A 21,766-nucleotide genomic window follows, 5' to 3' on the forward strand; every position below is an offset into this window, starting at 1 on the left:
CACTGCATTTATATAGCAGTGATTACTGTATAAATGACAATGGTCCCAAAAATGTGTCAAAAATGTCCGATGGGTCTCCCACAATGTCGCAGTCACAATAAAAATCGCTGATCGCCGCCATTACTAGTAAAAAAAAAAAAAAAAAAAAATGATTAATAAAATTGCTATAAAACTATCCCTGTTTTTTAAACGCTATAACTTTTGCGCAAACCAATCAATAATCGCTTATTGCGATTTTTTTTACCAAAAATATGTAGAAGAATACGTATCGGCCTAAACTGAGGGAAAAAAATGTTTTTTTATATATTTTTGGGGGATGTTTATTATAACAAAAAGTAAAAAATAATGAGTTTTTTTCAAAATTGTCACTCTATTTTTGTTTATAGCGCAAAAAATAAAAACCGCAGGGGTGATCAAATACCACCAAAAGAAAGCTCTATTTGTGGGAAAAAAAGGACGTCAATTTTGTTTGGGAGCCACGTCGCACGACCGCGCAATTGTCAGTTAAAGCGACGCAGTGCCGAATCGCAAAAAGTGGTCTGGTCTTTGACCAGCAAAATGGTCCGGTCTGAAAGTGGTTAATCAATGATTAAGGAATTGTGTGGGTACATTGTTGTATGACCGCGCAATTGTCATTCCGAGCATGACAGCGCCGAAAGCTGATAATTGGCCTGGGCAGGAAAGGGGGTGAAAGTGCCCGGTTTTGGTTAATCCAGAGGCAGCCAAGCAAGCAGCATTTTCACAAGGAGGTCAGCAATGACTGGAAACTAAACAGATTACTTTACTTACTTTTATATGTTATTCTTGTTATAGTGTCTCTGTTAAGCATTCGGTTTAGGAAAGGATTGGATGAATCTGTAACCTGAGGGCAAACAAAAGAAAAAAAAAAAATGTTACAAGTAATCACATAACACAGCAAAGCAATTACTTCAGCTGGACAGCAAACTCCGAATCACCAGCAGTGACCGCCACTCACAGGAAGTATCATAAAATATGAATTATCACTAATTTTGCATGACATTATACCTGGCTTCTCATGTCCAACTAAAACATCATAACCAGGGAGAGGGGAAGAGTTGGTAGTCAGCAATGACACCAATGATGGGGCACTATTCCTCCCACTGACACTAAGGGTGGGGCACTATTCCTTCCACTGACCCCAAAGATACGGCTCTATTCCTTCCACTGACCCCAATGATGGGGCGCTATTTCTCCTACTGATACCAATGATGGGGCACTATTCCTCCAACTGATATCAATGATGGGGCACTTTTCCTCCCACTGATACCAATGATGGGACACTATTCCTCCCACGGATACCAATGATGGGGCACTATTCCTCCCATTGATACCAATGATGGGGCACTATTCCTCCCATTGATACCAATGATGGGACACTATTCCTCCCATTGATACCAATGATGGGACACTATTCCTCCCATTGATACCAACGATGGGACACTATTCTTCCCATTAATACCAATGATGGGACACTATTCCTCCCATTGATACCAACGATGGGACACTATTCCTCCCATCGATACCAACGATGGGACACTATTCCTCCCATTGATACCAATGATGGGACACTATTCCTCCCATTGATACCAATGATGGGACACTATTCCTCCCACTGATACCAATGATGGGACACTATTCCTCCCATTGATACCAATGATGGGGTGCTATTCCTCCCACTGATACCAATGATGGGACACCATTTCTCCTACTGATACCAATGATGGGACACTATTCCTCCCATTGATACCAATGATGGGGCACTATTCCTCCCATTAATACCAATGATGGGGCACTATTCCTCCCATTGATACCAATGATGGGACACTATTCCTCCCATTGATACCAATGATGGGACACTATTCCTCCCATTGATACCAATGATGGGACACTATTCCTCCCATTGATACCAATGATGGGACACTATTCCTCCCATTGATACCAATGATGGGACACTATTCCTCCCATTGATACCAATGATGGGACACTATTCCTTCCACTGATACCAACGATGGGACACTATTCCTCCCATTGATACCAATGATGGGACACTATTCCTTCCACTGATACCAATGATGTGACACTATTCCTCCCATTGATACCAATGATGGGACACTATTCCTCCCATTGATACCAACGATGTGACACTATTCCTCCCATTGATACCAATGATGGGACACTATTCCTTCCACTGATACCAATGATGGGACACTATTCCTCCCATTGATACCAATGATGGGACACTATTCCTTCCACTGATACCAATGATGGGACACTATTCCTCCCATTGATACCAATGATGGGACACTATTCCTCCCATTGATACCAATGATGGGACACTATTCCTCCCATTGATACCAATGATGTGACACTATTCCTCCCATTGATACCAATGATGGGACACTATTCCTTCCACTGATACCAATGATGGGACACTATTCCTCCCATTGATACCAATGATGGGACACTATTCCTCCCATTGATACCAACGATGGGACACTATTCCTCCCATTGATACCAATGATGGGACACTATTCCTCCCATTGATACCAACGATGGGATACTATTCCTCCCACTGATACCAATGATGGGATACTATTCCTCCCATTGATACCAATGATGGGGCACTATTCCTCCCATTGATACCAATGATGGGGCACTATTCCCCCCAATGATACCAATGATGGGACACTATTCCTCCCATTGATACCAATGATGGGACACTATTCCTCCCATTGATACCAATGATGGGACACTATTCCTCCCTTTGATACCAATGATGGGACACTATTCCTCCCATTGATACCAATGATGGGACACTATTCCTTCCACTGATACCAATGATGAGACACTATTCCTCCCATTGATACCAATGATGGGACACTATTCCTCCCATTGATACCAATGATGGGACACTATTCCTCCCATTGATACCAATGATGTGACACTATTCCTCCCATTGATACCAATGATGGGACACTATTCCTCCCATTGATACCAACGATGTGACACTATTCCTCCCATTGATACCAATGATGGGACACTATTCCTTCCACTGATACCAATGATGGGACACTATTCCTCCCATTGATACCAATGATGGGACACTATTCCTCCCATTGATACCAACGATGGGACACTATTCCTCCCATTGATACCAATGATGGGACACTATTCCTCTTATTGATACCAATGATGGGACACTATTCCTCCCATTGATACCAATGATGGGACACTATTCCTCCCACTGATACCAACGATGGGACACTATTCCTCCCATTGATACCAATGATGGGGTGCTATTCCTCCCACTGATACCAACGATGGGACACCATTTCTCCTACTGATACCAATGATGGGGCACTATTCCTCCCATTGATACCAATGATGGGACACTATTCATCCCACTGATACCAATGATGGGGCACTATTCCTCCCATTGATACCAATGATGGGACACTATTTCCCCCACTGATACCAATGATGGGGCACTATTCCTCCCACTGATACCAATGATGGGACACTATTCCTCCCACTGATACCAATGATGGGGCACTATTCCTTCCTCTGATACCAATGATGGGGCACTATTCCTCCCATTGATACCAATGATGGGACACTATTCCCCCCATTGATACCAATGATGGGACACTATTCCTCCCACTGATACCAACGATGGGACACTATTTCTCCCATTGATACCAATGATGGGGTGCTATTCCTCCCACTGATACCAACGATGGGACACCATTTCTCCTACTGATACCAATGATGGGGCACTATTCCTCCCATTGATACCAATGATGGGACACTATTCATCCCACTGATACCAATGATGGGGCACTATTCCTCCCATTGATACCAATGATGGGACACTATTTCCCCCACTGATACCAATGATGGGGCACTATTCCTCCCACTGATACCAATGATGGGACACTATTCCTCCCACTGATACCAATGATGGGGCACTATTCCTTCCACTGATACCAATGATGGGGCACTATTCCTCCCATTGATACCAATGATGGGACACTATTCCCCCCATTGATACCAATGATGGGGCACTATTCCGCCCACTGATATCAATGATGGGGCACAATTCCTCCCAACAATGAGGTATTATTACTCCCCCTAATACCAATGATGTTGCATTGCTCACTCCAACTAACAACAGGACAATTTTTCTCCCATTGGCCACAGCCCGGTCCCCCTGAAGTTTGAAGGACAGCAAACTGGCAAACTGGCCCTTTGTTTACAAAGTTTGGGGGTCTCTGCTCTGGAGCAACTGCATTTGTCATGTGCACAGCCTGTTTGTCTTTAATAAAAACAACCACATTGTCATATAGTGAATATCATATGATCATTGTCATATAGGCATTGGAAAACTATCATTATCATACAGTCATTGTCATATAGTCATTATCACATTGTCATTATCATACAGTCATTGTCATATGATCATTATCATATCATCTTACTGCACTTCTTACTGGAAGCCTTTTTGTCATCGTCCCCCTCCTTTTTTATTTTCCTCTCTTTTCTTTTTCTCCCCCTAATTTTGATCCCCCCTCCCCCTTTTAATTAGTTGGAGACCGATAGCTTTAAAAGTCAAGCACAGAACCATAGTATAATTAAATGTTGACATGGCGGTTGCTGCACGATATGACGATATGCTGAAATTCTTTGTTGTCTTGATAGTTAGTCCTAAGTAGAGGTTTTGATAATGAATTGAATTGTTGATGTATCATATTGTTATTATCATATAGTCATCATCATATTGTCATTATCATACAGTTGTTCAAGAAAAGGTTAGCCTCAAAAAGGGTATAGTAAAGATATAGGTAGTCATTATCATCATCACTGAAGTCCGGGTGTATCCTGCTGGGAGTGACCACCTTTCTATTTGGATCTACATTGTGAGGCATTTAGCCCACACAGGCTCAACTGACCTACTACCGCTGGTAAGTGGGTCCACCACATCTGGTAAGAGTACCCATCCATTGCCTTATGACAGAGGATCTTTTCCTTCATCCACATAGCTTCACTGCTAATCGCATGTTGTCTACCGTCAATTTTGAGTGAAGAAGTGTCACTGTATTTTTATGAACATTTAAGTTGTATTTCACATTTCTTCACTAGTCCATCATTGTGAATGTGAATAGTGAAAGTGAATATTGTTGCATAGATTACACATTTGTTATAGTACACTACAACTTGAATTTTTTTATCGCTACACTGTATTTCTATATTCTGTTTGGATGTTGTTTGAGTGTTAGCTGCTTTTGCGCTATTTATCCATTTAGCACAGTAATTTTCACCAAAATTTTCATTGTCATATAGTCCTTATCATACAATCATTATCATATTGTCATTATCATACAATCATTATCATATTGTCATTGTTTGTCATACAATCATTATCATATTGTCATTGTCATCTAATCATTATCATATAGTTATTATATTATCATATAATGATAATGATCATTATCAGATATTATCGTATTAATCATTATCATATAGTCATGTTTATATAGTCATTATCATACATTCATTGTCATATAATCACTACCATATTGTTATTGTCATGTAGTCATTAGCATACAGTCATTATCATACAATCATTATCGTATAGTCATTGTCATATAATATCATATAATTATAATGATCATCATCATATAGTCATATTATCACATTAATAATTATCATATAGTCATTATCATACTGTCATTATCATGCAGTCATTGTCATATAATGATTATCATATTGTCATATAGTCATTATCATATAATCATTATTATATTGTCATATAGTCATTGTCATATAATCATTATCATATTGTCATTGTCATATAGTCATTGTCATATAATCATTATCATATTCTCATTGTCATATAATCATTATCATATAATCATTATCATATTGTCATACAGTCATTGTCATATAATAATTATCATATTGTCATTGTCATATAATAATTATCATATTGTCATTGTCATATAATAATTATCATATAGTCATTGTCATATAATGATTATCATACAGCCATTGTCATATAATGCCTTATTATTATTATTATTATTAACAATTTATATAGCACCAACAGTTTACGCTGCGCTTTACAATGTAGAGGGGGGACAGCACAATTACAGTACAGTTCAATACAAAAGGTACAGGAGGGCCCGACTCGTAGAGCTTACATTCTAAAGGGGGGGGGGGGGGGGGTGGTGTTACAAAAGGTAATAGATGCGGGGAATGATTTGATTGGGTTGTTAGGTGGGTGTGGGATAGGCTTCCCTGAATAAGCGAGTTTTCAGGGATCTCCTAGGGGCTGATTGGATATACCGGGGCAAGGATTATCATTTTGTCACATAATCATTATCATACATTGTCATTGTTATATAGTTATTATCATATTGTCATTATCATAAAGTCATTGTCATATAATCATTATCATATTGTCATATAATCATTATCATAAAGTCATTGTCATATAATCATTATCATAAAGTCATTGGAAAAATATAAGCAGCAAAAAAAAAATCTATGTATTTTTAATGCAGCGTGTGTACATGCCAGGGTTATGCTTGGCATTTGAGAAAGGGAGGGGCATCAATTTGGCCAATCGGTAATCACATGAGCTGGCAAGGACCGTTCTGACAGGAGTGGAGAGCAGAGTGAACAGAGAAGGATCACTCATTTCCATGCTGTGCCAATCACAGGCTGGGGGGGGCGGGGCTTGACCAAGTTGTGTTGCTTAACAGCAGTAGTCAGAAGTCTGGTCGGTGACCCGGCCCTGCTGTCTGCTCGGGTTGTGTAAATCTGGGAGCTGGCTGGACAGATAAAACCTCATCTCCTGTCTACATTTTGGTGGAAGATTTTAGTGATTTGCCTGGAGTTCAGCTTTACCTTCATAACGTCACGCCGAGGCTCACAAAGTCATTTCACACAGCGGCATGCCTCCGCCACAACACAGCGTTTACAGCTAATATTATTTAATTTTTTTTTGTACCGGGCCCATACGGATTATCCGCAGACGGGGACATGCTCAGGCAACAATTTTATGCTGCTGATTATGTCGCGCCATCTCAGCGCCCTCGGCGTGGGGCGAGTGAAAATCTCCGCTGCGGTAATCAAACCTTGCGGCTAACGGATGTACTCACTTTTATAAATATGGATATAACAACTAGGCCGTTTGGGCTCTTCGCTGCCTCCGTTACATTTGTGTACAGCTCATGGTTGTAATGTATTAGCTGGACCTGGAGGAAGAAGAAGAGAAATCCAACCAATGAGAAGGAAGAGAAGACGATTCGGGAATAAAACTTTTGATAAATGGCGGCTCTGGTGCATTGATTGATATTACAGTGATTGGAAACGATCTATTCAGTTTAAAATAGAAATAAAAGGCAAAACATTTGTGTATACATATAAAAAAACAAAAACATAATAAATATCTTTTTCCCCCCTTTTTTTTTTATAAATAATCACATTTCTTCTGTTCTCAGCTGCATAAGAGCTGGGGGGAGAAGAAACAACAGGACACTGATCTGTGTGAATGGCTGTGCAGGAAGGGGGGGGGGTCATAAAAAGTCTGATCATTGGAGGAGAGCAGACTGAGCTCCCAGCATAGCTAGGGGACTGACCATGGTGTGTTCTCCTGCTTAGTGTGGTCAGGTTTTAACAGAAAAGCAGAGGGACTGGCAGGAACACCGGGGATTTCCTACAAAGGAAGCAAAACAAAGAGAACGGGAGACGTTCTCATACAAGTACATGGTACAGCAGGCATATATCAGGATTATGAAGTGTTGAATAATAATAAGTGAGAATATAAACAGTATCTTGTCAAAAGTCTTCTGGTAAGGCCGTCCACAAGGTTTAGGAGTGTGTCTATGGGAATGTTTGACCATCCCTCCAGAAGCTCATTTGTGAGGTCAGGCACTTATGTGAACGAGAAGGCCTGGCTCGCGGTCTCCACTCTAGTTCATCCCAAAGGTGCTCTATCGGGGTCAGGACTCTGTCTCCAAGTTCCTCCACCCCAAACTCACTCATCTATGTCTTTATGGACCTTGCTTTGTGCACTGATGCACAAAGTTGGGAGCATGAAATTGTTCAAAAGGTCTTGGTATGCTGACGCCTTAAGAGTTCCCTCCACTGGAACTAAGGGGTTAAGCCCAAACCCTGAAATACAACCCCCCACACCATAATCCCCCCTCCACCAAATGATTTGGACCAGCGCACAAATCAAGGTCCGACATGGATGAGCGAGTTTGGGGTGGAGGAACTTGACTGGCCTGGCCTCAACCCAGTAGAGCACCTTTGGGATGACTAATGCCACGTACACACGATTGGAATTCTCGCCGGAAAAAGCTCTGATGGTTTTCCAGACGGAATTCCGACGGAATTCGGCTCAAGTTGTCTTGCCTGCACACGGTCACATCAAATTACGATCATTTATAGCGTGGTGACGTACAACACGTATGACGTGACTAGAAAAAGGAAGTTCAATAGCCAGTAACCAATAGCTTCTGTCTCGTAGTTGAATCTGAGCATGCGTGATTTCTGGCGTGTCGGAATTGCATACACACGATCGGAATAACCGATAGAAAGTTTTTCCGTCGGGAAAATTGAGAACATGCTATCAATTTTTGGCTGGCGGAAATTCGGACAGCTAAATTCCGATGGAGCATACACACGGTCGCATTTTCCGATGAAAAGCTCTCATCGGTCTTTTTCTGTCTGGAATTCTGATCGTGTGTACGCGGCATAAGAGTCAGGCCTTCTCATACAACATCAGTACCTGACCTCACAAATGCTCTTCTGGAAGAATGGTCAAACATTCCCATAGACACACTCCTAAACCTTGTGGACGGCCTTCCCAGAAGAGTTGAAGTTGTTATAGTGTTATAGCTGCAAAGGGTGGGCCAACTCAATATTGAACCCTACGGACTAAGACTGGGATGTGTGTGTAAAGGCATACTTTTGACAATATAGTGTATTTGAGGGATAGCGTTACAACAAATTGGCACGCAGTTGCCTTTCCTTTCTAACCTGGAGAGAAAGAAGAAAATAGCAGCCTTACCTCTCCAGAAAAGGCCTGCCCATTAAGAAGGTGTTCTGAGCCTTGGCCGTCCTCGCTGCCAAAATGTAACCGAATTTCTTCTAAACGATGACTGTAGGTGAGAGGCCCGCCAGATATATTCACTAGATGCTCCTTGTCCAGCCGTAACGAGACGTGTCTCCCCGTGTTGTACATGGTCCCGCTCACCTGCAATCAACGGCAAAGAACAGACGCAGTTCAGATGGTGAGGAATTACGTTCATCTTCAATAGGGGCTCTTTAAGGCTGAACTCCGAGCACATATAAAAGACACAAATGAATACAGCTCTGTGTTTATTAATACGTCATCATTAGATATATATTATCTTAAAGGTGTAGGGCAGGGTGGCTATGTTTCTACATACAGTGGGACCAAGGCAGGGTGGCTACGTTCCCACATACAGTGGGACCAAGGCAGGGTGGCTACGTTCCTTCATATAGTAGGGCCAGGGCAGGGTGGCTACGTTCCTTCATATAGTAGGGGCAGGGTGGCTACGTTCCTACATACAGTGGGACCAAGGCAGGGTGGCTACGTTCCTTCATAAAGTAGGGGCAGGGTGGCTACGTTCCTTCATGTAGTAGGGGCAGGGTGGCTACGTTCCTTCATATAGTAGGACCAAGGGAGGGTGGCTACGTTCCTTCATATAGTGGGACCAAGGCAGGATGGCTACGTTCCTACATACAGTGGGACCAAGGCAGGGTGGCTATGTTCCTTCATATAGTAGGACCAAGGGAGGGTGGCTACGCTCCTTCATATAGTAGGACCAAGGGAGGGTGTCTATGTTCCTTCATATAGTAGGACCAAGGGAGGGTGGCTACGTTCCTACATACAGTGGGACCAAGGCAGGGTGGCTACGTTCCTTCATATAATAGGACCAAGGCAGGGTGGCTACATTCCTTCATATAGTAGGACCAAGGGAGGGTGTCTATGTTCCTTCATATAGTAGGACCAAGGGAGGGTGGCTACGTTCCTTCATATAGTGGGACCAAGGCAGGGTCGCTACGTTCCTACATACAGTGGGACCAAGGCAGGGTGGCTATGTTCCTTCATATAGTAGGACCAAGGGAGGGTGGCTACATTCCTTCATATAGTAGGACCAAGGGAGGGTGGCTATGTTCCTTCATATAGTAGGACCAAGGCAGGGTGGCTACATTCCTACATAGGTTGAGAACAATAGAAGGGACTTTTCGGGGTTAAGAATACATACTCAAAAGAAATGTTGTAAACCAGGGTTTGGTGTCACGTTAAACCACTTGCCGACCGGCTCCTGTACATATACATCGGCAGTTTAAAGACGGATATCTCGGTAATGCAGCAGCTGCTGCCACAACCAAGGTATCCATCTTTTGAGCCGGCGGTCCTGTTTACGATAATGGTGGTCTCTGCGACGGATTCACTGCGATATCACCGTTATCCCTCAGCGGCTTACCAGAGCCATCGGCAGTGGCGGAGGCGATCGGGACCTATCCGTGGCTGGGTATGGAGATGAGTGAGGGGAAGATGGCCCTCACCGGTCTCCATACTATAGCAGCGTGGAAGCGACGTCAAAACGTCACTTCTGCCCATATGTCTTAAAGGGCCATTTTTCTGTTGTAATTTTTTCAAATGACAAAATTTTTTTATTTTTTTTTGCATTTACGTCCAAATATGAGATCTGAGGACTTTTTGACCCCAGATCTCATATTTAAGAGGTCCTGTCATCCTTTTTTTTCTATTACAAGGGATGTCTACATTACTTGTAATAGGAATAAAAGTGACCCAATTACCCAAAAAGTAAAAACTAAATAAGTAAAAAAAAAATGATTTTTTTTTAAAGCGCCCCGTCCCGACGAGCTCACGCGCAGAAGCGAGCGCATACATGAGTAGCGCCCGCAGATGAAAATGGTGGTCAAACCACACATGTGAGGTATCGCCGCAATCGCTAGAGCGAGAGCAATAATTCTAGCCCTAAACCTCCTCTGTATCTCAAAACAGGCAACCTGTAGAAATTTTTTAAACGTCGCCTATGGAGATTTTTAAAGCCCCATACACACTATCAGATTGTCTGCTGATTTTTTCCTTCAGGTTTACCAAAACCATGTAGTACAAGGGCCTGCCTGATTGCATACACATTGAAACCCCTAAGGTTTGACCTCATATTATATGGTTTTGGTAAATCTGATGGAAAAAATCAGCAGACAATCTGATAGTGTGTATGGGGCTTAAGGGTAAAAGTTTGACGTCATTCCACGAGCGGGTGCAATTTTAAAGCGTGACGTGTTGGGTATCAATTTACTCGGCGTAACATTATCTTTCACAATATAAAAACAAATTGGTCTAACTTTACTGGTGTCTTATTTTTTTATTTAAAAAAGTGCATTTTTGTTCCAAAAAAAAGTGCACTTGTAAGACCGCTGTGCAAATACGGTGTGACAAAAAGTATTGCAATGACCGCCATTTTATTATCTAGGGTGATAGAAAAAAAAATGTATAATGTTTGGGAGTTCTAAGTAGTTTTCTAGCAAAAAAAAAACTTGTTTTTAACTTGTAAACACCGAGCCTGAAAAAAGAGGCCTGGTCTATAAGTGGTTAACTCAGCTGTGCTGTGTAAATCTCAGAACTGGATTGATAAAAATCCAAAGCCCCTGGCTGGTAAAGCAGCTCCCTTGTATGTATTTTATCTCTATTTGTAGCGGTTTCCCTGAAGTTCGGCTTTATATGTGCAAAAGTGAAAGAGGAACTTTCTTTTTTGAAACATCTTATTTCAGAGATAACTCATTCCATGAAAACAGCTGGAACGAACCTGGGATGATGGCGCCTATTGTACAATAAGACTTTATCAGGAAGGAAGGATTTCAAAGGATGCTGTTATCAAAAGAAGAAAGACTAAAATATTTGATGTAAAATAGAAGTATACTATTCTAGAGGGTGTCCATGGGGAAACATACATCATACCAGTACTGACATATTCTAACTGGATACATCGACTTAATCCTTCAAACAGACTTTCATCACGCAACAGCTCCCATCTTCACAATGGCAACACCTTTACAAAGGCGTAGAAGTAATCTAACAACTTTACGGCCAACTGAATCATTTCTACATGATAGACAGCAGTTTGCAGTGGAAAGGTAAACAAACTAAAGTTTGTTTACATGCCGGCAGGTAAAAAGGGTTAGAACAAACCCTAACTAACCTCTGTAGCTGCAGTCGCTGTGGAGCGATTTAATTTCACTTCCACTTTTCTTCTGTAGCTCACCCCACCAACCCCCCCACAGTCACTTGGCAGCTTGGCAGCCTTCTAATTTCCAATAAAAATAAAGGACTGGTGCACAGGGAGAAGGGGAGAGCAGAGACAGTGAGAAGGGGAGAGCAGAGTGCTGAGACCTGAGTTGAATAACTTCACTGCTTCTTGTTTAGGACAAATTATTCCACAGTGGGTATAACTACAGAGGTCAGTGAGGGCCTATTTTAAAATGTACTGCTTGATAAAAATATGTAACTGTATGGGTATCCATAACCTTGCTAAAGTTCTACTTTGACTCCTTTCGGCTTCTTTTAGACTTGTGATACTGTTTACCGCCCTCTGAAAAGCATTCTGCGGTGGGACCAAGGCAGGGTCGCTACGTTCCTACATACAGTGAGACCCAGGCAGGGGGGCTACTTTCCTACATACAGTAGGACCATGGCAGGATGGCTACATTCCAACATACAGTGGGACCAAGGCAGGTTGGCTACATTCCTACATACAGTGGGACCCAGGCAGGGGGGCTACATTCCTACATACAGTGGGACCAAGGCAGGTTGGCTACATTCCTACATACAGTGGGACCAAGGCAGGTTGGCTACATTCCTGCATACAGTGGGACCAAGGCAGGTTGGCTACATTCCTACATACAGTGGGACCAAGGCAGGGTGGCTACGTTACTACATACAATGGGACCAAGGCAGAGAGGCTACCTTCCTACATACAGTGGGACCAAGGCAGGGTTGCTACATTATTACATACAATGGGACCAAGGCAGAGAGGCTACCTTCCTACATACAGTGGGACCAAGGCAGGGTGGTAACATTTCTACATATGGTGGGACCAAGGCAGGGTGGTTACTAGTTACGTTCCTACATACAGTAGGACCAAGGCAGGTCCCAAAAGCTACAACTCTGTTCAGATGGTGATATAACAGCAGAGTTTTTTCTTCTCTTCCTTTTATTTTAAAATTGGTGAATGGCAATTTTACATTGTGGGACCGCTCCACAACTGCATTTGACTTGCAGCCCGATGGCACTCAACTCGTGAGTTTGACAGGTGGTGCCACCTGTCAAACTCTGCAGCCCAAGTTAAAAAGGCTGCAACAATGAAGCAAAGCATTTTGGCTGCAATATGTATAGAGCCCTGTCTGGCTGTATTGTTACAATCCTTGTGGGTGGCCAAGCAGTGGTCAATCTGCAGCTCAGCCGCTTGTTTGTTGCAATTTCTCCCATTCTTCTTTGCATGACCTCTCAAGCTCCATCAGGTTGGATGGGGAGCGTCGGTACACAGCCATTTTCAGATCTTTCTTCAGATGTTCAATCGGGTTCAAGTTTGGACTCTGGCTGGGCCACTCAAGGACATTCACAGAGTTGTCCAATAGCCACTCCTTTGTTATCTTGCCTGTGTGCTTAGGGTCATTGTCCTGTTGGAACATGAACTTTTGCCCCAGTCTGAGGTTCAGAGTGCTCTGGAGCAGGTTTTCATCAAGGATGTCTCTGTACATTGCTGCATTCATCTTTCTCTCAATCCTGACTAGTCTTCCAGTTCCTGCCCCTGAAAACACATCCCCACAGCACGATGCTGCCACCACCATGCTTCACTGTAGGGATGGTATTGGCCAGGTAATAAGAGATGCCTCCAGACATGACTCTTGCCATTCAGGCCAAAGAGTTCAATATTTGTTTAATCAGACCAGAGAATTTTGCTTTTCATCGTCTGAAAGTCCTTCAGGTGCCTTCTGGCAAACTCCAGATGGGCTGTCATGTGCCTTTTACTGGGAAGGAGCTTCCCTCTGGCCACTCTACCATACAGGCCTGATTGTTGGAGTGCTGCAGAGATGGTCGTTCTTCTGGAAGGTTTCCCTCTCTCCACAGAGAAACACTGGAGCTCTGTCAGAGTGACCTTCGGGTTCTGCGTGACCTCCCTGACTAAGGCCCTTTTCCCCCGATCGCTCAGTTTGGCCGGGCGGCCCACTATAGGAAGAATCCTGGTGGTTCCAAACTTCTTCCATTTACGGATGATGGAGGCCACTGTGCTCATTGGGGACCTTCAATGCTGCAGAACTTTTTCTGTACCCTTCCCCAGATTTGTGCCTTGATACTATTCTGTCTCGGAGGTCTACAGACAATTCCTTGGACTTCATGGCTTGTTTTGTGCTCTGACATGCACTATTAACTGTGGGACCTTATATAGACAGGTGTGTGCCTTTCCAAATCCCGTCCAATCAACTGAATTGACCACAGGTGGACTCTAGTTGTAGAAACATCTCAAGGTTGAACAGTGGAAGCAGGATGCACCTGAGCTAAGTTTTGTCAAAGGCTGTGATACTTATGTACATGGGATTTTTTATTTTTATTAAATTTGCCAAGATTCCAAACTTCTTTCACGTTGTCATTATGGGGTATTGTTTGTAGAATTTTAAGGAAAATAATAAATTTAATCCATTTTGGAATAAGACTGTAACATAACAAAATGTAGAAAACGTGAAGCACCCTGAATACTTTCCAGATGCACTTTATGAAAGGGTTATAAAGAGATATAAGAGAGCGCTAACATCTCACATAAAAAATAAAAATAAAATGACAATGGCGTTCCTTTACCTTGTAAATCATCCTTTGAGATTATGCAATAAATAAAACCTATTAAAGGATTACAATCCCTTATCATTGAAATGCCTGAGCTTGTGTAAACACTTATCAATAAATGGCAGCGTCTAATCCAACTCCCCGATTTACAGAATGATGCTAATGGCGCGATGTAATGAGCTGATTACTCAGAGATGTTTGCAACAACAAATTCCTACTCTCTGGGGTACACACCCTTGCTAATTTTACTCCAATCCTGATTTCCCATGTCAGTCCCATTGTACTCAAAACTGCCATTTAGGCGCAGTGTCTATCAGATAACCCGCCGTATTATTGCTGCCTGATGAGAAATTAGTGAGGCATGAATACATTACTCCGTTCGTGTACGTTTAATGCAATGGACCATTGGGTAAGCAAGATCAGCAAATTGAAGCCCAGGTGAGTGAGCCGGGTATCAGACACTGCCCTGGGACACAACATAAAACATTCGAGCATTGGGAAGAAAAGTCTGCTATATTTGAACTGAAATACGAGACTATTTGCTGCCTGTGCAGTCTGAGCTAGTGCAGAAGTACCTTAAGGGGCAAGAGAATGGGGAGCTATGGGCAGGGCCGGATTAAGCCCTTGTACACACGGTCAGAGATTCCGACAATCAAATCCGTCGGAGTAATTCCGACGGATTAATTCCGGAAGAGGTCCGGAAGTGATGTTGCATACACACGGTCGGACTAAGTTGTTGGAAAATCCGATTGTACATAACGTGATGACGTTATTTCGTTGCGACGGGACTACATTCAGGCTAGTAGCCAATAGCTTTGGTCTAGGAATTTGATCTGAGCATGCGTGGCACTTTGTCCATCGGAGTAGGCTACACATGATCGGAGTATGTCCGATAGGAGCATTTTGTCGGAAAATTTTACCGGCAAGTTGGAAAAGTTGGTCCGTCGGATATTCCAACGGAAACAGTCCGATGCAGACCACACACAGTCGGAATATCCGACAAAACGGTCTGATAGGACACATTCCGTCGGAATCTCCGACCGTGTGTACAAGGGCTTAGAGTATCATGGGCCCGGTGCTGAGGATTTTGATGGGCCTTTTTATGGAAATAAATAAAATGAAAACATTTTTTTTTTGTTAAAGTAAATTAAATATTTTAAACAAACCACTCATTCACACTGTATGTGCAAGAGAACCCATGTGAATGAGCCCTTAATTTTTTTAATTATTTATTACATTTTTTAATTATTTTCTTCATTTATTATTATTTGTTGTAGTTTTTTTATTTTTGACATTTTTTTTTCACAATACTTTTTTGGGAGAATGAAGCAGTGGAAGGTGTCAGTACTGCATACACATGGGGGGCCCAGAGCAGGGGGAATCTAATGGACAGTCTGGGGTGATCAGTACGGGGGGAGGCGCAATTGCAAGCACCGATCTCCCTCTAGAGGAGGTGGAGTGGCTTTCAGCTGCTTCATGGAGAGCCATAGAGGGAGGCTGTCATGGTGATGGTGCTTGTGATTGCCCAGTGCACCGATCAACCCCGACTTTCAGATTCCCCCTGCTGCAGGAGGTACAAGGAGCGTCTCATGCAATGCAGTATTCAAATGGTCAGTCTGTCCCTGTTGGGCCTATATTAAGGTAGGGGCCTGGAGCTGCAGCTCCAATAGCCCCTACGTTAATCTGGCCCTGGCTATGGGGTGTGAGCCAAGTGGTTGGAATGGACCTACCGGTATGTCCTTTTGCAGAAAGTGTTTTTTTTTTTCTGGTCTCAAGAAACCCCTGCACAAAATGATTATATAATGTACCTACAACTCATTGTATATTAGTGTAATCAGTAAGTTGTAGAAAGTTTTTAAATAAAAGACTAAAAAATGTGGTATATCTGGAGTATTTTACACCCTGGGCAGCCCATTTTTAAAAGCTCCTCCTTCCTCCATTCAACAAAATTATTTAAGTGATAATTTTGAAATGAAATGAATATAAATTACAGAAAATAACCAACTTGTAGTATACCCCTTTTAGGGAGACAACTCCCCTGGGTGTGTATTGTGGGTGGGGCCAGCTTAGTACTTATAACTAGAGCCGGAAGAGCCTAGGGTGGAGGGTAATGGGAAAAGGTTATCCCTAGTATACTTAAAGTAGAATAAAGTGGATGCCCCTCTCCCAGTCAGCCCATGTAAGATGTAAGGAGGACCTCTATGATTAAGCCCTGGTAGGCAGGGTGAAACATGTCAGAGGGTGTGGTTTGTGGAGAAGCATAGGCTTTTCTTCCTTTATCTTTCATGGGCTGACTGGGAGAGTGGCGTCAACTTTATTCTATCATATGTGACTCGTTGGATGTATACAGGGAAACACCGGTACCCCGTTTCCTAGGAATAAGGAAGGACAATTTTTCTCTGGCTTTGAAATCATACACCTAGTATACTGCCATGTAAGCTGGTTGCCTTAAACGGGCTATACATGGATCAAAAGTCAGTTGGTACAGTAGAATCTGGTAGAATTTCAATCCATGAACGTCCATTCCCATTCGAAGATGATCTAGTGATCAACTTCTCAGGACTGTCCGTATATTTTTCTCAATCAATGCTTGCAGTCAATTGGCATCAGTGCTCAATAGTGTATTCTGGCAGCGAAGGAGTTCCATTGCTAGAATACAATAGTGCAGCGGGGGAACTCCTCCACCTACCTTAAATGTGTGGATGGGGGAATTGGCTTGGTTATTTTTGATTAGCCAGTTGGCCATCTATGACCAGCTTTAGAAAATTAACCCTTTGTGTTAGGCCTGGAACAGGCTCTATGGGAGAACTCACCCATGGGGATTTACAGTGAGGACAATGAAAGAGTTGGGTGGCCAACCTATGTTAATATTTGACTTACACTGTGCCAAATTGGAGAATCCACCCATGGGCACCTACATGTTAATGTTGGATTTATGCTGTGCAGAATTGGAGAATCCCCCCATGGGCACCTAAAGCGAGGACAATGAAGAGTTGGGCAGCCAACCTATGTTAACATTTGACTTACACTGTGCCAAATTGGAGAATCCACCCATGGGCACCTACATTGAGGACAAGGGAAGAGTTGGGTGGCCAACCTATGTTAATGTTGGACTTATGCTGTGCAGAACTGGTGAACCCACCCATGGGGTTCTACAGTTAAGACAATGGAAGAGTTTGGCAGCCAACCTGTGTTAATGTTGGACTTATGCTGTGCAGAATTGGAAAATCCACCCATGGGGATATACAGTGAGGACAATGGATGAGATGGGTGACCAGCCTATGTTAATGTTGGACTTACCCTGTGCAGAAATACAGAACCCACCCATGGGGACCTACAGTGAGGACAATGGAAGAGTTGGGAAGCCAACCTATGTTAATGTTGAACTTATGCTGTGGGTGGGTAGGGACAGAACGGTGAAGAGATTTGTTGACAAAGAACTGTTCATAATGCTTCTGCTACAGTAAAAATGTATCAAGGCTGAACATGTGGACACTATTTCTTGAGGTGGGCATGAAGAATATGAGTGACCAAAGATGGTTAAGTTTCTCCACATTAACAGTATGGGTGTACCTTATCTCGTTCCTGAGAAGGAGGATGGTGGGAGAGCTCTTTGGTCAGCATGGTCTTTGCTGGTGACAAAATAGAGCCCTGGTAACACCCTAACATTGGTGGTTGGTGTAGACGTGACCCCTTACATTGGTGGTCACAGGAAAATGTTTCACCAGCATTGGTAGTCATTATAATGGAAAAATCTATTTCCCATTGCTTATTGCTCAAGAAACCCCTAGCAACCTCAAGAGGAACCTTTGGGTTCCATAGAACCCTGGTTGAGAAAGGCTACTTTATTCTATGCTGTGGCGTTATGGGTTAACACAGCCCATTCATTCTAATTGCTTGTCAATACTGCAGAAAATATCCAAAACTAAAAATAAAAAAATAAAAAAAAAAAAAAAAATTGGCTTTACAAATACTTAAATTACAATCCTTTTTTCTTTAAATATAATTTAGTAGCAAAAAAAAAAGACATCACAAATCTGTTACAGGGGACTAAAAAAAAATTATGAAAAGAGGTGAACTTTGGCGCTAAGCCGTAACGATGACAAGGACTTAACCACGTTGCGAAACGAACAGACGAGTTTTTAATTTGCATGACAAAGGACGGCGAGTAAATGGAAATTGTGTCTTGTTTGGCGTCTTTAATAAACTCACTCTGTTCATTTTCTGAGACGTTTGCAATAATCACAGAGGACTCTGCGTAGGTCAGAACATTTGGAAGAAGCTTTTCACCCACTTCCTACTGGAGAGCTTGTATCCCTCATTAACGCTCTGATAATAAGCGGAGAAAAACACGCTTTATAAAAAAATAAAAGAATAAAATAGGAACGGCAAAGCCGCTGATTGTCGGGGGGGAATGGCTGCAGACAGCACAAGGGAGGCCGCCTTCAATACTGTTCAATAAATTTTCTCACGCTGTCACTCAAGCCAGTATAGATCGCTCCTAATCCCGCACTCAGCAGCCCGCCTAATTTATAGCTTCATAATGCGGGTGCAAACAAAACAATCATTTATCATTTAGATACAGCCGAATAGAATCATTGTTTGTTAATATGGCGCGTGTTGTATCCCTGATGAAAAATTCTGATTTTGCCAACTCTGGAGACATTAACCAAAACAAAAAATAGAAAATGTTACGTTTAACCGATTCCCGGCCAGCTGCCACAACTGCGGCAGAATGGCACGGGTGGACGAAACGACGTTACCTTACGTCGGGCGGTTGGATTCATTTCAGAACTGATCAGTCCCCAGGCCCAGGCCAATGATTTCTGGCCTGGAACTGCTGATCGGTTCTGACGAATGAAATGCTTCCCCTGCCCGTAAGTGTGAACACAGGCAGGGGAAGTGATGTCATCTCCCTCTCTGGAGTTCTTTTCCTTTCCAGAGAGAGGAGAGAGGACATCCAAACGTGAGTTGCACCAACACTACACTGACACAGTACACGTAAGGGACACACTTCACCCCCCGATCGCCCCCCCTCCCCCCTGTTAACCCCTTTACTCCCTGTCCCTGTGTCACCCAGTGCAATATTCAAAATTTTCTTTGATCACTGTACTGATGTCATTTGTGACACTAATCAGCATTAGGGTACTTAGTAGTAGGCCCAGATAGGTCTAGGGACCCCCCTAATGAAGATTTAACATTTTTGATCACCCCCTGTCAAGAGTGATCACCATATTAGTGACGCTGGTTAGTTTCTTGTTTTTTTTTGCGCCAGGGCACCCGCCGTACATTACCTAATATAAGGTTTAACCCCCTAATCACGGGTGATATAAGTTAGGTTTTAGCACCAGTTAGGGTCTGCATCGCCCCAGGCAGCGTTAGATTAGTGGCAGTAGCGCTAACATCTATGCACGCACCATACATCTCCCTTAGTAGTATAGTGTCTGAACGAATCGATATCTTTGATCTCATCAGAACTATATTAGCGTCCCCAATAGTTTAGGGTTCCCAAAAACGCAGTGTTAGCGGGATCAGCCCAGATACCTGTTAGCACCTGTATTTAGCCCCTCCGCCCAGCCCACCCAAGTGCAGTATAAATTGATCACTGTCACTTACAAAACACTAAACACATAACTGCAGCATTCGCAGAGTCAAGCCTGATCCCTGCGAACGCTAACAGTTTTTTTTGGTAGCGTTTAACACAGTCGCTGACAGTCAGGTGCTCTTTTTTCCTGTGAGTCTCACTAGTTGTACCAAATTTAGAGGTCAAAATGTCCAATCAAAAGGTACACTAGTGAAGAGGCCTACACGTTTCTGAGCATGACAGATGAGAGTGAAAAGAAACTCACTCATCTGTCATGTTCAGGCTCAGAATACGATCCTGTAGACAGCAGCGGCACCCTGACAGATAGCTCTGACGATGGATTTGTGGTCCCTGCCAAGGTCAGGCGTACCCAACTCCATGCTTCTACTGTTGTTGAGGTGCAAAGGGGGCTCTCGTATGGAGCAGAAAGCCAGTACTGGTGGTGCTCATCCTTCTGGTGAACTGCCAAACACCAGCGGCCTAGTACATCCTGGTCATACATCCAGCACTGCAGTAACACTTGGTGATGCGGCGAGTCCTATAAGTGCAGTTCAAGCTGGTGAGGTAGCTAGCACATTTAGCGTCTTGCAGCCACCAAGAAGACAAAGACAGGCCCATCGAGCCCATAGTGCCCTTTCTGCTGCATTTGCCAATGCGAATTGGGAGCTCACCACTTCTGCAGCACCCGTACTTCCTCCATTCACTGGCTAACCTGGAATTCAGGTGGAAACAGTCGATTTTACATCACTTGATTTTTATTAGTTGTTTTTCACGGAAGATCTCTACAGATCTATTAAGGACCAAAGGAATTTGTATGCTGGTCAATTCATCGCCGCTAATCCCCAGTTTACCTTTGCCAGAGATTGGAGACCTATTACGGTCTCCAAATTTAAGATCTTTCTGGTCCTAGCTAAATAAAGTGAGTTGCGGTCATATTGGTCCTCTGACCCAATTCACCATATGCCCGTGTTTTCTGCTTCCATGACAGGACACAATACGAGCAGATCTTGTGGTTCATTTCAATGACAATGAACTGTTGTCCTCGGGGTGACCCTGAATACGATCAGCTCTACAAAATTTGGCCCCTCGTAAACCACTTCAACCAGCAGTTTGCAGTCTTGTTTACATTATTGAGTCCCTGATGGTTTTCTGGCCTATCCTACCCTTTTAGACTTGGGACCACAGTGTGTGGCAGAGTTATGCATTCCAACACCAACGTCCTTTGTTGCTCTGAGTGTAACTAAAATCAC

General features: G+C 43.1%; 1 protein-coding gene across 1 annotated transcript in view; it reads right to left on the reverse strand.

The window, feature by feature from the left end:
* The window catches only part of CA10 (carbonic anhydrase 10), a 292,905-nt gene that overhangs the window by 42,299 nt on the left and 228,840 nt on the right, over positions 1–21,766 (reverse strand). Inside the window, exons 4-6 of the mRNA XM_077458900.1 lie at positions 9,101–9,286; positions 7,185–7,280; positions 790–862 (exon numbers count right to left, since the gene is read on the reverse strand). Coding sequence (XP_077315026.1) covers positions 790–862; positions 7,185–7,280; positions 9,101–9,286 — 355 coding nt within the window. The remainder of the gene's footprint in view (positions 1–789; positions 863–7,184; positions 7,281–9,100; positions 9,287–21,766) is intronic.

This window comes from Lithobates pipiens, unplaced genomic scaffold (genome assembly GCF_037356315.1).
Source record: "Lithobates pipiens isolate NorthernLeopardFrog02 unplaced genomic scaffold, aLitPip1_a1.2 Scaffold_28, whole genome shotgun sequence".
NCBI lineage: Eukaryota > Metazoa > Chordata > Amphibia > Anura > Ranidae > Lithobates > Lithobates pipiens.